Consider the following 14,526-nt stretch of genomic DNA (forward strand, 5'->3'; position numbering starts at 1 on the left):
AATACAGAGTGTGTAGGAATTTATAACATCTACAGCAATTTTTAAAGATAATAAAAATTATTTGTATTTCTTTTGTGCTTTATAATGTATGCTGTGCCTTCATGTATATTGTTTCATTGAATCTGTACGAAAGTGCGATTAGGTGGGTAGAGTCCTTTTATACATGACAAGCCAAGTCTTAGGGAGCTGGAAACAAGCCTAAAGTCTAGAGCTAATAAGTTGAGGGACCAAGACTTAGAACTTGGATCACTTAACTTTAGGCTCTGTATTTTTTCCACTATGTTGGGGAATCATTTTCAGGTTTAAAAAGTTAATTGAAGTGGTAACAATCACTAAAGTATTTCCTAGTGTTGCAAGAATTATGAAAGATTTTTTTTTAACTGTTAAACTGTCCTTCTGTAATTTACAGATGTGGTCATCAGGCCCTGGTTTTCATTTTGCAAATATGATTTGCTTGTGCCTAGAGTGGTTAAAAGCAGATCATCAGTTTTATAGTTTGGCAGATTTATACCCAAATTTGTGATCGCTTTCATATCTAATAGTATTCACAAGGTGGCAGTATTTCTGAATTTGGAAGAATAAAGCTGAGAGATGCCAAGTTTGCAGATTTTCATTAAAGAAATTTAAAGATAATATTGGTTAAAAGATGACAAGATCAAGGATAGGTAGAAATAATTATTTAATTTACATTTGATAAGGTTCTTATTAGTTACCCTCAGTTTTCTAACTTGATTCTTTACCTTCATACTAAATTAGAAAGAGGAGAATTAAAATATTATTTTTGCATCATTTTTTACTCAAGTTCTATTATTATTCTGACTTTTCACTTTTATTTTCACTACATTCTCCGTGTGTGTATGTTTGTGTGTGTGCTTGTGTTGTGTGTCTGCTTTAAAAATCTTAGTTTCCCTACTCTCTCCTCTAGAGGGAGCACCATGGTCCAGGAACATTCAAGAATCTAAATGCTTTCTTTTTATACTTTACTCAAAATTTCTAGAGACTTCTAAAGTCCATTCTCTCATTTGTGAGAAGAGGATAATTTAAGATACTGTTAGAAACTCGTCATAAAACATCTAAAATTATGTGAAATTGAAATTTCAGAGACTCAAATTATCTTTGAACTTGGTGAAACTCATCTGCTTGCATTCCATGTCATCCCTAACTTCAACTTGCCTTCAGACATTTCTTCCCACATGACTTCCTTTTTGATAGTATATACAGGATTTTATAGTCTTGCTATTCTATGGCATATTCAATGGCATATTCTACAGCAATGGAAATGTTTTATAATCCACTCTGTCCAACATAGTAGCCACCAACCACATGTCACAATTGAGTATTTGAAATCTGGCTGGTGCTACCAAGAAACCGAATTTTAATTTAATTTCATTTTAATCAATTTAAACTTAAATAGACACATAGAGCAAGTGGCTGCTGTCTTGGATAACTCAGATGAGGCTTCAAACTGCAAACTCTTTGTGGTTTGAGACTAGCATGTTCTTAGGCATTCTCATGTGCAGAAGAAAACAGGTAATGGCTCTGTTTGAAATCTTGAATGGTATTTTAAAGTGTGTAAGTGAATTTCCAAGTACAGAACTTATTCATGGATACCCTTTAATAATAAATTATTTTAAGCAGCATAAGTACTTATCATTATTCAGACATTCTCTAAACATTCTCCTTATTCCGTTGAATTACAGTATTCTGTTTATCTGTGAATGGCAGTCCCACTCAACTATAAACTCTCTGTATCTTAACACCCAGAACAAATCTAGGCACTCAGTTGACTTCTCAGTGATTTTTTGTTTGAATCCCGTGTCCTCCGATGTTTTTGCTCTGTTTTGCTTTGTTATTTAACTTCTTACCTATGTTTTTTTTGTCTCTGCAGTAGTATCGCTGCAGGAGAGTGAAGAGTTGGTAAGAAAGTTTCATCATTTACAATGATGATTGACAGGCAAGACCATATAGGAATAGGTAAACCATGTTTTTAATCAAAATAAAGGAAGATTTTTTTCGGTATTAGCCAGGGATTAGATTCAACTGTGAGTGATAAAAAATCCCAAAATAATAGTGGCTTAACAGAGCAACAGTTTCTTTTTCTGTCACGTGGAAGTGTTGGTTGAGTGGCCCTGCTGAAGGCAACATGCCGCAGGGTCAGAGACCGGGGCTCCTTCCTCTTGTTCGTCCACCTTAGGTGACCTTGACCTCATGACATAAGGTAGTGCCATCCAGTAGTGGAGAGTTGGGGGTAAGGGAAGCATTTCAGGCAAGGGGACGCAATGAAGAGATGAGCAGAGGGAGGTGAAGCTGCACAGGAATTCAGGGCTAGGTTGTGGATGCCTTGTAAGTCGTGGTAGAGATTCTCAGCTTTAAGTCTGAGTGGAGCAATGCAATAGAAAGTTTTGTATGCAGGGTGTGAGATAAGGTTTCCCAGCTGCGCTCATTCATCATACTGCATCCAGTTCAGATGGTACTTCCCCTTGAAGCTTCTCACAAGAGGACCACACAGTTTCAGTATCCCTCCTCTGTACACATGGCCCTTTGTTCATGTTACTGTAATCGTGGAATAATGCGTTGTCACATCTCTTGTCACTTCCTGGACCCTGAGCTCCCAGGGGTGGACTCATGCTGCTAATGCTCCTACTAAGCCTCCTCCTTTATTCTCTTCTTTGTTGTCCTCTTACTTGTAACCATCACTAACATTTTTATTATTGTCATCTTTCCATCTCTATCTAACCTGACCCTCTAGCACCCAGCACAGAGCATGTAGTAAATGTGTCCTGATTAATTTAGAATCAGTAAGTAATTTATCAGTATGTAGTAGGTCTTTTTTTTTTTTTTTTTTTTTTAACACTAATGGAAATGCTCTCATCTGCATAGTTGCTCCTTTTTGGATCCTTGATCATCGAAAGTATTTTTTTCCTTCTCTCCTTTGACAGATCATTGAGCAGAGTTCTCTTTCAACCCCTGTGTTCTGGCAGTACAAATATTCATAGTAAATTCATTCATTCATTCATTCGTTCATTCATGCAGCATGAAATCATATTTTCTGAGCATATGGTATGCACAATACTGGGAAAGTTCAACCATGAACAACATTCATTACATCTTAATGGAGGTAAACAGAGCTTAAACAAATGACTACAGATTTAGAAGGAAGCAGTGCTGTAAAGAAACCTAAAGTAGTGTAAAGAGAGAAAGCTTAGTGGGAAAGGCCCTTTCTTTTCATTTGGTGTCCTGTTTTCTACTCTTGCTCATGAAATGTTCTGAGTAGCTTCAAATATGTTTTAAATTGAATTGTGTAGAGTCCAGTACCTCTGAGAGGTGACCGAGTGCAGCCAGTCTAGGGAGATGTGTTCCTTATTTGTTTGCTTTGTTTTATTTTTAAAGAAAAGCTGTGGAAAAATTCTTTCAAGTGTAAGTTTAAATGACTTTATTACTATTTGTTCTTATTTGGTAGCCTATAGTAACATTTTTACCCTGCTTTAATTGAAGGCTCTTGAGATCTGTCAACAGAGAAACTTTGTAGAAGAGACAGTCTATCTTCTGAGTAAGTAGCTTTTGTTCATTTTGGTCGCCATAAACTAAGAAATGGGATGACAACATGAAGTAAATTGTCTAAGAAAGGACATAGGTTTTAGACCAATGTAACACAGAATTTGAGCCTATTTTGTACAATAACTTAATATATGAAAACAGACTTCACAGCACAGTAAAGAAGGAAGAGTTGTTTAATAAATGTTGAAATAACATATTGGTAATTTATAATCAACACATAAAAATTTATCAGTTTATACCTCACAACATAGATTAAAATAAATTGTAGATGAGTTGACAAGTTTTTTCATTTTTTAAAAAATTATAATCAGCTTGTATTACCATCATATTGGTAGAAAATAAATAATCACTTTTAGAAATCACACTCTAAATAACTGGAGGAAATGCAATTGAATACCGTAGTTTTGGAGAAAGAGGAGAGCTTTTTAATATAATCTAGGTGTCAGTGTTCCTGGTCTTCTGGCTCCTACCTCCACATGAGTCACAGTTTTTGTACCATGCATACCAAGAAACAAAACTTGTCATCTTTTCACATTCTTCCAAAATGAGCCACGAGCATGACAGCAATGTGGGTTGTACTGAGGATTGCATAATGTGGCATATAACATAACATTCATATCTGGTGTTTCTCCATTGTCTCTTCCCTGCTGACCTCAGTAGGGTTTTTCCGCTTTACACCTTTCCCTTATACAACACTCACCCTCATTGGCCTCTTTGCCTCTGTTGAAAAATAATCCAAATCCTCTATTCCCATTTATGTGTATGCAGATTCATGGGTGCTCAGCCACAAACCCAGAATTATCCAGTTGTAGCACCTTCCCTTCTTAGGAGAAGTGCTTTTGGGGCTGCATTTTGTTACTTCAGCATGTTCCTGGGGTTCTAATCACAATTTTAAGTAGCTCATCAATTCACTAATTGCAAACAGTGTTCTCCCCAATAAATATTTTGGTGGAATACATTTTTGTCATATTGTCTTAGAAGCAGTAGAGGACTTATAGGGACATATAGTCAGATTTTATAAAAACTTGAAAATCCTGTAAACATTTAAAATAACTAACCATTTTTAGAGACGTAGGCTGTGGAAATAATATTTGTAAGAAACACAAAATGCTATGGAAAGGGTATTAAATGGGATATCATTTCATTCACGAACCAGCTTTTATTGGTTGATTATGGCCATGTACAGTGAGAAAGATTCAAGATCCTTTACTAGTTCCTGTGCAAGCCCAGAGACAGCGGTAAGGGTGACAACCTACAACCAGGCAGTTGCTGTCCCTCCACTGAGTAAGGCTTTCTTACATGTACTGTATTAAAAACTCATGGAAAAATTTAAACTATTAAAATGCCATAGATCAATGAGCAAAGTATGTAAAGAAGATTAGCCAATAGAAGCATGGTTGATAAATACTTTCATCTCATGAGGGTTATTGAAAGACTTTCCCCTGAACTTGGGAGAGAAGAAAATGAGGTACCCTTTGATAATCGAATTTGCAATTGGCACAAAGTGTATCAGAAAAGCAATATGCACAGCTACCTCATGAGGCAGAGTGACTTTAGGGACTTTAAAAGTCTTAAGTGTATCTGAATTTGAAGGTATTGACCTCCAGAATATATATAAGTCTACCAAAAGTAAGTCAGAGTATGACAGACCTGGCTTCAAATTCTGGGTGTACTATTTAGTAGTTGTATGATCTTAGCAAGCTACTAACATTTCTATTTCCTCTTCTATAAAAGAGGAATATTAGTAGAACATGCCTGATAGGATGGTAGTGATGGTTAAATGATACCATTTATATGAGGTACTTAAATGAGTACTCAGCACAGAGTAAATATCCAGTAAATAGGAGATATTTATTTTACTCTGTTATAGAGAGTAAATGTTTTGTCACACGAGAAAATAGCCTTGTCTTAGCTTTCCAACTATGTAAACAAATTAAGAGATATGCAATTTTTTTTTTTTTTAAATCATTAAAATAACCTTAAATGAACTCTTTCTCCCATCTTCACCCCACCTAGGCCGAATGGGTAATAGCCGAAGTGCCCTGAAGATGATTATGGAGGAATTACATGATGTTGATAAAGCAATCGAATTTGCCAAGGAACAAGATGATGGAGAGCTGTGGGAAGATTTGATTTTATATTCCATCGACAAACCACGTAAGCATAAAAGCCATCTGTGGTTATAACTTTTTTTCTGTCAGTGTAGCCAGTTATGTCTAGATTAAAAACTATCTCAAGATACATTGGGTTAAAAAAATGGCAGTGTACCTACAATAAAAATAGGCCAGGTGTGTTGTAATGATTTCCAGTACTCCTCCTGTGCTGGAAAACCTGGAGCCTCGTCACTTTGCATTGCCTGAATGTGATGAAGAACAGGTGGCTACACAGTTTATTAATTGTGTCCCCATGAGGCATGTTTTTACCTGCTTGCAAGCAAATTGAATAAATGTCATCTGGGTTGTGTTGGTGTGTGTGTGTTTTTTTGTTTGTTTTTAGCTTGTATATGGGAGTGTTTATAGTTTAAGTGTATAGACCTTACCAGTCTTTTTTGGAAACATGTAACTGTTCTGGACATTGATGATATTTGGATGTTTGCATTGCAGCATTTAGCCTCTTTCCTGCACTGTTTTTATCAGTACAGCACCCAGAGTTTGTATTTGCTGGTCCTCAGCTTGACTATTTGCATTGGGTCTCCCATTTTGGAAAGGAAAAAACAAAAGCAGTCACCTAACAGAAACCCGACTCTTTTGAAAATAACTAACAGTAGTGATTTGAAATTTCCTCTTTCCTTTTTTTTTTTTTGTTTTTTATTTTTAAGTTTGGTAGGAAATCTTTATGTTCATGTAACTACCTTAATCTGAAATGGACTTTAATAACTATCCTCTTGACAATATAAGGAGTCTTATTTGTAACTAGCAAGATAAAGAATAGTTTAAGAATCTCAAGAGGCAAAGTGATGTCACAGAACACATCATAAACTTGAGGCTGGCCTGAGTGAATTTGGGCACATTACTTCTTAGCTGTGTGACCCTGGAAAAATTAAACACCCCATTTCCCTTGTCTGTAAAATGCGGCCACAGCATTCCTACCTTGCGCAGTATTTGAGGAAAGTGTATATAATACCTGAATGGTAATCAGTTGTCAATAAATACTGTTTGCACCCATTTGATGCTAAAAACTGTCATCTGAAGGCAAGTAATCATTTGTTCAGCTGTTTTAAAACAGTTCTTATTTACTTTCTCCTTCATGCCTTAAGGAGCGTTAGTTCTTGGAAGTTTAGAAGATTAATTCTTAGGAGTTTAGAAATTTAAATGGTTTTAACACTTACTTTGAAGGAAATAATTTTTTCTTTGAGTTACTTTTGGTCTAAAATTGCATTATGTGCAAATTATGTGCAAATAAAATTGCATTTTAATGTTGCTTTTATGTTCATTGTTTTATGTGATATTTTGTAGCATTTATTACTGGCTTGTTGAACAACATTGGCACACATGTTGACCCAATTCTACTGATTCACCGTATTAAGGAAGGAATGGAGATTCCCAATTTGAGAGATTCCTTGGTTAAAATTCTGCAAGACTACAATTTGCAAGTAAGTATCCTTTCTTGGACAAATGAGCATGCTGAATGAGTTGACTTAGTACTGGATAAATATTTCTAGGGTTTATGTTAGGTGTCAGTTAAAAAGTTTCAATGTTATGGTTACATTTTATTTAGGCCCAGATATTTAGAAAACTGTTCAAACACAGTAATTAGAAACGTCACCTTTAAAATTGTGTTGTCCAGTAATACCTTAAAGGCCTTAAGAAGGCTATTTGATTCTTTAGCCATCTCCAATTTTCACTTGCTTTTGAGCAGACATTCTTACATTTGTATGGTTAATATAACATGAAATTGAGGTATGAAAGCAGTTATAGTGGCCATTAGATCAGGCCACCCCAACATTTTTAGGGAGAATAAGTATTGTGTCCATTTGAGGGAATTAACAAAAATGTTTTTCAGTAAGGTAATAATTTTTTTTTTGAAGCCATTCAGTAATCTGTTGCCTGAAAGCTGTTAAAATATAGGATTTTATTTAACCTTTTGTCTGTTTTCTAGAATAGTGCAACTTTATTATCCTTGTTAAATCAGAATTTGTGATAAGAACAGTGGAACTCATTATTTTCATGTAAATTATTATACTAATTACAAAGCATCTTAATCTTTTCCTTAAAAAGACTCTAGCGATTACTATTTTTCAGGAAGCTGGTAGCTTCTATAGAACTTGAATTAAAACATTTCCTTAAAAATTCAGACTGTTGCCCGGGTGCGGTGGCTCACACCTGTAATCTCAGCACTTTGGGAGGCCGAGGCGGATGGATCACGAGGTCAGGAGATTGAAACCATCCTGGCAAACACGGTGAAACCCCGTCTCTACTAAAAATACAAAAAAAATTAGCCGGGCGTGGTGACGGGCACCTGTAGTCCCAGCCTCTCAGGAGGCTGAGGCAGGAGAATGGCGTGAACCTGGGAGGCGGCGGAGCTTGCAGTGAGCGGAGATTGCGCCACTGCACTCCAGCCTGGGCGACAGAGCGAGACTCCGTCTCAGAAAAAAAAAAAAAAAAAACCATTCAGACTGTTGTTCTTCCTCTAATTCACTTGAAAATGAGTTTTTGTTAATAGTGGGTGAAATTGCTTTCCTAGAAACAATTTTTGCAGGTAAAGCCAAAAGAAAAGGCTATTAGCTGAGGAGCATTATGATGTGAGATCCACTGGGCAAGGATTCACCATGCAGGTTGCAAAGTAGAGGTCTGCCTGCACTCAGGGTAACAGCCTTAGGTAAGAGGCAAGGTGGAAAGGAGAAGATATTGCAGGTACATTGGTGACATCAAAAACAGACGTAAGAGATGAAAGGGATGGCAGAGCTGCAGGGACAAGAGGTTGTGCCAGAGAGTGTGACGTCATTAATGTTTCTGAAGCGGAGTCATGGTGTATACATGTTCAAAAAGTGGGATGATGGTAAAGGTCATTTGTGTAGAATTAGTAGAGAAACTGAGGCCACAGCCTTTCTGAGTCATCCTCATGGACATGAAGGCCAGGAGGAAGAAACGAGGTGCCCTAAGCCAGGCTCCAGCTTCTCATTGAAGAGTCCACAGGGGACAGTGGTATTAACTGGACAACACAACTTTAAACGTGAAGAAGTTTGAAGATGGGAGTGGGGGTGGGGATGAGGGTGTGAGAGATCATGGAGACTTCACTCAGGAGAGCTTTGTGAGAAATTGGGTTCATGGGAGAGAAATTTGTATTCAGTTAAGCCAAAGAAGTAGATTACCTGTTCCGCAAAAAGCTTAACGATATACAGGCATGTATTTCCAGTGGGATTTGGAGGTGTGCAGATGACCCAGGGGAAAGGTTATTGGAAGGAGAATGAGAAAGGCAAGAAGGAAATAAAAACGTGGGAATGGGTTAATAGGCAAAGAGAGGTGAGATGAGGAGATGGCCTTTTATGGCCACGCCCTGGGAATCCAGAAAGGTGACGTCCCTTCCTGGGGAAGTCACTAGTTTAAAAAGTCAGAATTGGGCTTTGATGAAAGTGTTTTAGTGTCAGACCTTATAAGCCTCTGAGTGTGAGTGAACTTGATAATGACCTATACTTCACTGGCCCTTACCAACCCTAGGCATGCCAGAATATGCTTTAGGTTTCAAATCCACGTTTGATGAGAAGTCATTTAGGTGTCTCTGAATAACCCTCCCCCAAGGGAAGTAGTCAATAATTATCCCTCTGCCTTTCGCCAGTAGTGCAGGAAACTTGGCCTCCAGGTTAGAAGTTGTGCCTTTCTTTTTCCCCAGCCTCCACAATGACTGCAAAACCACATAGTGCATCCCTCTGTCTAGGTCATTCTTCCAGAGAACCAAGCTCATGGGCACCACTGTGGTCTCCGTGTTCATTCATTTTTAATAAATTTGCATCGTTCTGAGTCAGCTGGAAATAAAAATGAAATTATTATTAGATGCAAAATGAATGCCAAACGTAAAAATTTATACTAAAGAAGCTGCTAAATCAGTGTTTTTTCTTAACTAGAGCTTTTCCTTAAGATATGTAAGTCTGTAGTTCGGTAATGTGTTAAGGAGGTTCAGAATTATTTAGCCGGTGGGTCCAAAAAGCTGTGGTTGCCTATGAATCCCCCAACCAAGGAGTGGCTTCTCAGAGGGTGAGGGAGAGATGAACAGGGAAGGCAGCAGAGCCTACAGAAACTGCTGCATCTGGAGTCCCCACTGGAGCTCAGGCATCTTGTTGGAGAATGCAAACAGAAAATGCTCTCCGGGGGCAGGTTGTTCAAAGAATTCCAGGCGTTATTTTTCACTCATAGATAAAGAGTTTAAAGTATTTCTCTGCTCTTTTTTACATAATATATTAATGACCACTTAATGTGTTTCCTTTCTCTAAGCAATCTATTAGAGTTCACTGTAAAAATAAATCTATCCAGAGAGCATTTTGCAATTTCCAGAAGGATTTCACATGCATGTTTTTATTTTATTCTTTTTTTTTTTATTTTGTATTTGATTAAACTATGTTGTTTTTCACATACTCTCACCTAGCAAAGTAAAAAATTAGCAACCCTATTCAATCTGAAAATTCGGGAGAAATTTTGCATGTTCATCAATTTCCAGGAATCTGGAACTGACTGTGTGTGTGATGGGGTTGGGTGGGACAGTAACCCCAGGGGATATCAAGAACCATTCAGTAATGTAGGGATCTGTGGTCAGATGTTGGGGAAATGTTCTCACAGGGTTTCTCAGCACCTTTTCTTGCTAGTATGCGTTGGAAATCTCTAAAGGGAGATTGACAATGGAGCATACAGCATTTAAAACTTACTTGGGCACTGCTTTGGGAGATCATTCATTAGCCAGTTGTTAACTGGAAGGTGGGTGAGAGAATGAGAGAATGTTGTGGGAAAAACTTGAAATGAGTAACTCTTCTGCTTTTGGTTTCACGTTTTCTAAAATGTAACAACTTTCTTCAACTGAAGGTTAGCATCATTAGGTTTGTTAGATGCCTATGACATGACATAGTTTAAGGAAATAGTATAATCAACTACATTAGCAGCGTTTAATTTCTTTAACTTTCTATGTTTTTATACCTAGCTACCTTGTTAGGGTAATCACTGCACAAATTTTAAAAGCTTCATGAAGTCAGTAAGATGCAAGTAGCATGTATTGCACGTCATAAACTTTAAATGTTTCTAGGCCTGATTTCAAGGACGAATAGCACTTATTTTGATATAACTTACTTCCAAAATAATATGGTATCAATGATACTTCAGTTTTTACGTGAACTGACCAGTTTCCAAATGAGTTTATGCTATAAATTTCTAATGTTTTATATTTTCTATTTTTAAAACATTATAAATTTAGCATTTATTTATTTAGTATTTATATCCATTTTTGTAGTTGGAGGCTTTTTTCCCTTAAGAATTTCAGCATCTTTGTTCTTAAACACTTTTCTTGATGGTCTTATTTGGCAAACATTTCGTCTTCACAACAGTTTTGTAGGAACTGTCATCTTTGTTTTACAGGTGAAAAGACTGACTCTCAGAAAAGTTAAATGATTTGCCAGTCTGGGAAGGTGATGAACTGGGTTTGAACACAGATCCTCTGACTAAATCTCATGCCTTTTTAAAATCCATGACTACATTACCTTTTATAGCCAAAAGTAATCTCTGAAAAATCTGCTAATTAGAGTGGGGTCTTAGGATTTTTTCATTATGGGTAACACCTCTTGGGAAAAGAATATAGCAAGCATGTTTTAACTTGCTTCTAAGGTGTCATGGTGCAGTGGAAATCTCACCAGGCTAAGCCTCTTGAGTCCCTGGTGTGAGTCTAACCCATAAGTAAAGTAGCGGATGATCCTGAACAAGTCATTGCATATCCCTGGACCTCTGTTTTTCCTAGAAAAATAAAAGGGAGCAGGGGCTAGATTAAATGTCCATCTTAGATGCTTTAGGGGCTGCAGACATTCCTAAGGCTAACTGGAGCTAAGGCATTAGGTACAAAGCCGAATTGCCTTTAGCCAACACCAGCCTAGTTAGTTTTCTCTACATTTCTTTCTGGAGCAGGATGTTCAGCTTTGGGCACTGGTTTGGGTCTCCTGATTACAAAAATTTCGAAGATCACTGCAGAAACCTGTGACTTAGCCTTTACAAGATGGACACAACACTCAGGAGTTTCCACTGTGATGGAAACTCCTCTGCACTTGTGTTATTGTGGTGATCGACCCCCGTATTTGTATCCTTTTATACTTGGCAGAATCATGCCACATGGTTCTCCCAGCAGGCCCTCGCCCCTGCTCTGCAGATGAGAAAGTTGAGGCTAGAAGATGTTGCGTGATTTGCCCATGTCATGCAGTAGAGCCAGGATTCCAAGCCTGGTGGCTTGATTCCAACTTGGTGCTGCTCTGCCTCCTGCCATTTGGCAGTTTTATGTTTTCTTTTCATGGATGGTGCTGCGAAGTTTTGTTTTTATTTTATTTTATTTTATTTTATTTTATTTTTTGAGACGGAGTCTTGCTCTGTCACCAGGCTGGAGTGCAGTGGCGTGATCTCGGCTGGCTGTAACCTCCACCTCCTCGGTTCAAACAATTCTCCTGCATCAGCCTCCTGAGTAGCTGCGATTACAGGCACATGCCACCATGTCCAGCTAATTTTTGTATTTTTAGTACAGACAGTTTATCCATGTTGGTCAGGATAGTCTTCATCTCCTGACCTCGTGATCTGCCTGCCTCGGCCTCCCAAAGTGCTGGGATGACAGGTGTGAGCCACCGCACCCAGGCTGTTTTTGTTTTATTTTTTTAAAGATAGATAGTTATCTCCCCAGCTACCAATCTAAGAGAAGCATTGCCCGACTTCCTTTTCCACCAGCTTTCAAAAGTGGTGTGAATGTGGAATCTCTGCATATTGAAAATAAGGTCAACTCACCTGATGAGGGAGGGAAAATCCACCCTGTACTGTTCTTTTTCTTGAGATAGAAGCTTTGTAGATGAGATTTTCCACTCGCTATAATTAGGTGTAACTGTTTGTAAATGCTTTTGTTTTTAATCCATCTGTAAGACAAATATGTGCCAAAACTTTTTGGTGCTCATGCTTTCAGTTTTACAATTATGATTTTTATCCTCCTTTCTATTCTAGCAGTGGCTGAAGTTCTATGTGCATGCCTAGTGGTACTTCGTTTATGTTATCTCTGGATAAAAAATGGACTATCTACATAGTGCTGTTGTGTGGCCTTCCACATCATATCCTGTGTATCTCTCACTGCTGGGCCCATTTGGTCTCTGGAGATGCATTCATTGTACTGGCAGTTTATACCAGAGTCACATACAGAATTGGTATGGAAGACAAATAGGCAACTGTTGTCTTTTAAAGAGCAATGGACATGGTATTTGCAGACCTGGGCTCCAGTTCTGGCTTTGCCATTAACAAGCCTGTTGAGACTTTGGTAAGGCACTTCAGCTTTCTGGAGCTCGGTTTCCCAATTAGATTAAGCCAGTGTTTGTGAAGCCTGGCTGCACACCAGAGTCATCTGGATTCTTGTATACATTACATAGTTTGAGGCACCCAGCCCAGATCTGCTGAATGAGACTCTCTTGGGAAGGACTAGGGAACATGTCCTGAAACCACCTTGATATTTCTTACCCACCTAGTCTGGCACTAGTCTGTGTATTGAAATTTTAGAACCTTGAAATTAGATGATCTCTAAAATATTTTTTGTTTCTAAAGTTCTTAACAGAGGCATTTTATAAATATGTCTTTACATATTGAATACAGCTGCATATTTAATGTTAACCTAATATTTTAATGTAAGTCTTAATATTTATTTTGGGATCTAATAAAGCAGCTTAGATTCTTAGGTATAATTCGGGTTTATTTTTCACGGTTTTTTCTTTTGCCTCAAAAGTGACATTTATTTAAAGAAAAAAAAAACGACAAATTGTCCATCCCTTGGCTCCCTTCCCTCTCCTGCCCTGTTCCTCCCAACTGCCCCTTGGATTGAACCCTGGCTGGAGCTGGGTAGCAGGACAGCTCCTCTCAGATGAAGTCAGCAACACTGATGGGCGTCTCCTTAACAGAGGGGCTGTCAGAGGCCTTAGTGTCTCACGGAATAGTTGTTTTCAAAATGCCATATACTTGATGACTTATAAACGCATTTATTCAAATATGTGAGTATCTCCTGTGTCAGACAGTATGTTATGTGCTAACAGGGCCTCGACATGTGGTCTCATAGACCTGGAGGTGAGCGAGACGCAGCCCTTTGTTCATGCAGCTCATGATCTGAATTAATGTTTCTGGGAGAAGTAAAATGCCTTAACACTTCTGTTTTGTTAAACTACATGCACCATGCACACAGACACAGACACGCACACATACCATATACACATGTACACACACACAGACACACACATGTACACACACATACCTCATGCAAACTGGTAAGCTGATTCCAGACATCTCCATGCCTTCCAAAGTTATTTTTCCAAGTTTACATTTGCTGCAGTCCCCATAGTCCTTTATTTCCCATATCTCTAATTTGCAATCCAAATGGGATAAGAGGAAATAACGCTTCTTTCTTACCAACCTTTTTTTTGGGCCTACATGGGTTTCTTTTTGACTCTCAGTATATAAGCTCCTAATTTTCTTCTATGAGAGAGTTTTTGAATAAACTCTCTCATAGAAGAGTTCATGAAATAAACTTTTAAGACCAAATGAGATTTGTTGTTTTCCTTTTGAAATTATTTCAGTTTTGCCTTATCACAGCTTTTAGGTGACGTAGGTGGCCTGTGACAACAAGGTGTAGCTTTTAAAATTAATTTGGTACATCCATACCTTGTGCTATTAGAAATTTAAATACAATTGTGTTTATAAGATTGTTTCTGAACTCCAACATAAGACCTTAGGATCTCTTTCCCTTTGTATTTCTCTGCAACTCATTATCTTT

At 37.9% G+C, this 14,526-nt stretch overlaps 1 protein-coding gene across 3 annotated transcripts in view; it reads left to right on the top strand.

Moving 5' to 3' along the window:
* The window catches only part of VPS41 (VPS41, HOPS complex subunit), a 187,427-nt gene that overhangs the window by 163,068 nt on the left and 9,833 nt on the right, over positions 1-14,526 (top strand). For 2 of the 3 annotated variants that reach the window (XM_025379273.1, XM_025379272.1), the window contains exons 23-25: positions 3,496-3,550; positions 5,575-5,715; positions 7,014-7,150. In XM_025379273.1, the coding sequence (XP_025235058.1) occupies positions 3,496-3,550; positions 5,575-5,715; positions 7,014-7,150 (333 nt within the window). Of the gene's footprint in view, positions 1-3,495; positions 3,551-5,574; positions 5,720-7,013; positions 7,151-14,526 lie in introns of all 3 variants that reach the window. The other variant, XR_003118549.1, reaches the window with a different exon arrangement.

Source organism: Theropithecus gelada, chromosome 3 (assembly GCF_003255815.1).
Source record: "Theropithecus gelada isolate Dixy chromosome 3, Tgel_1.0, whole genome shotgun sequence".
Lineage (NCBI taxonomy): Eukaryota > Metazoa > Chordata > Mammalia > Primates > Cercopithecidae > Theropithecus > Theropithecus gelada.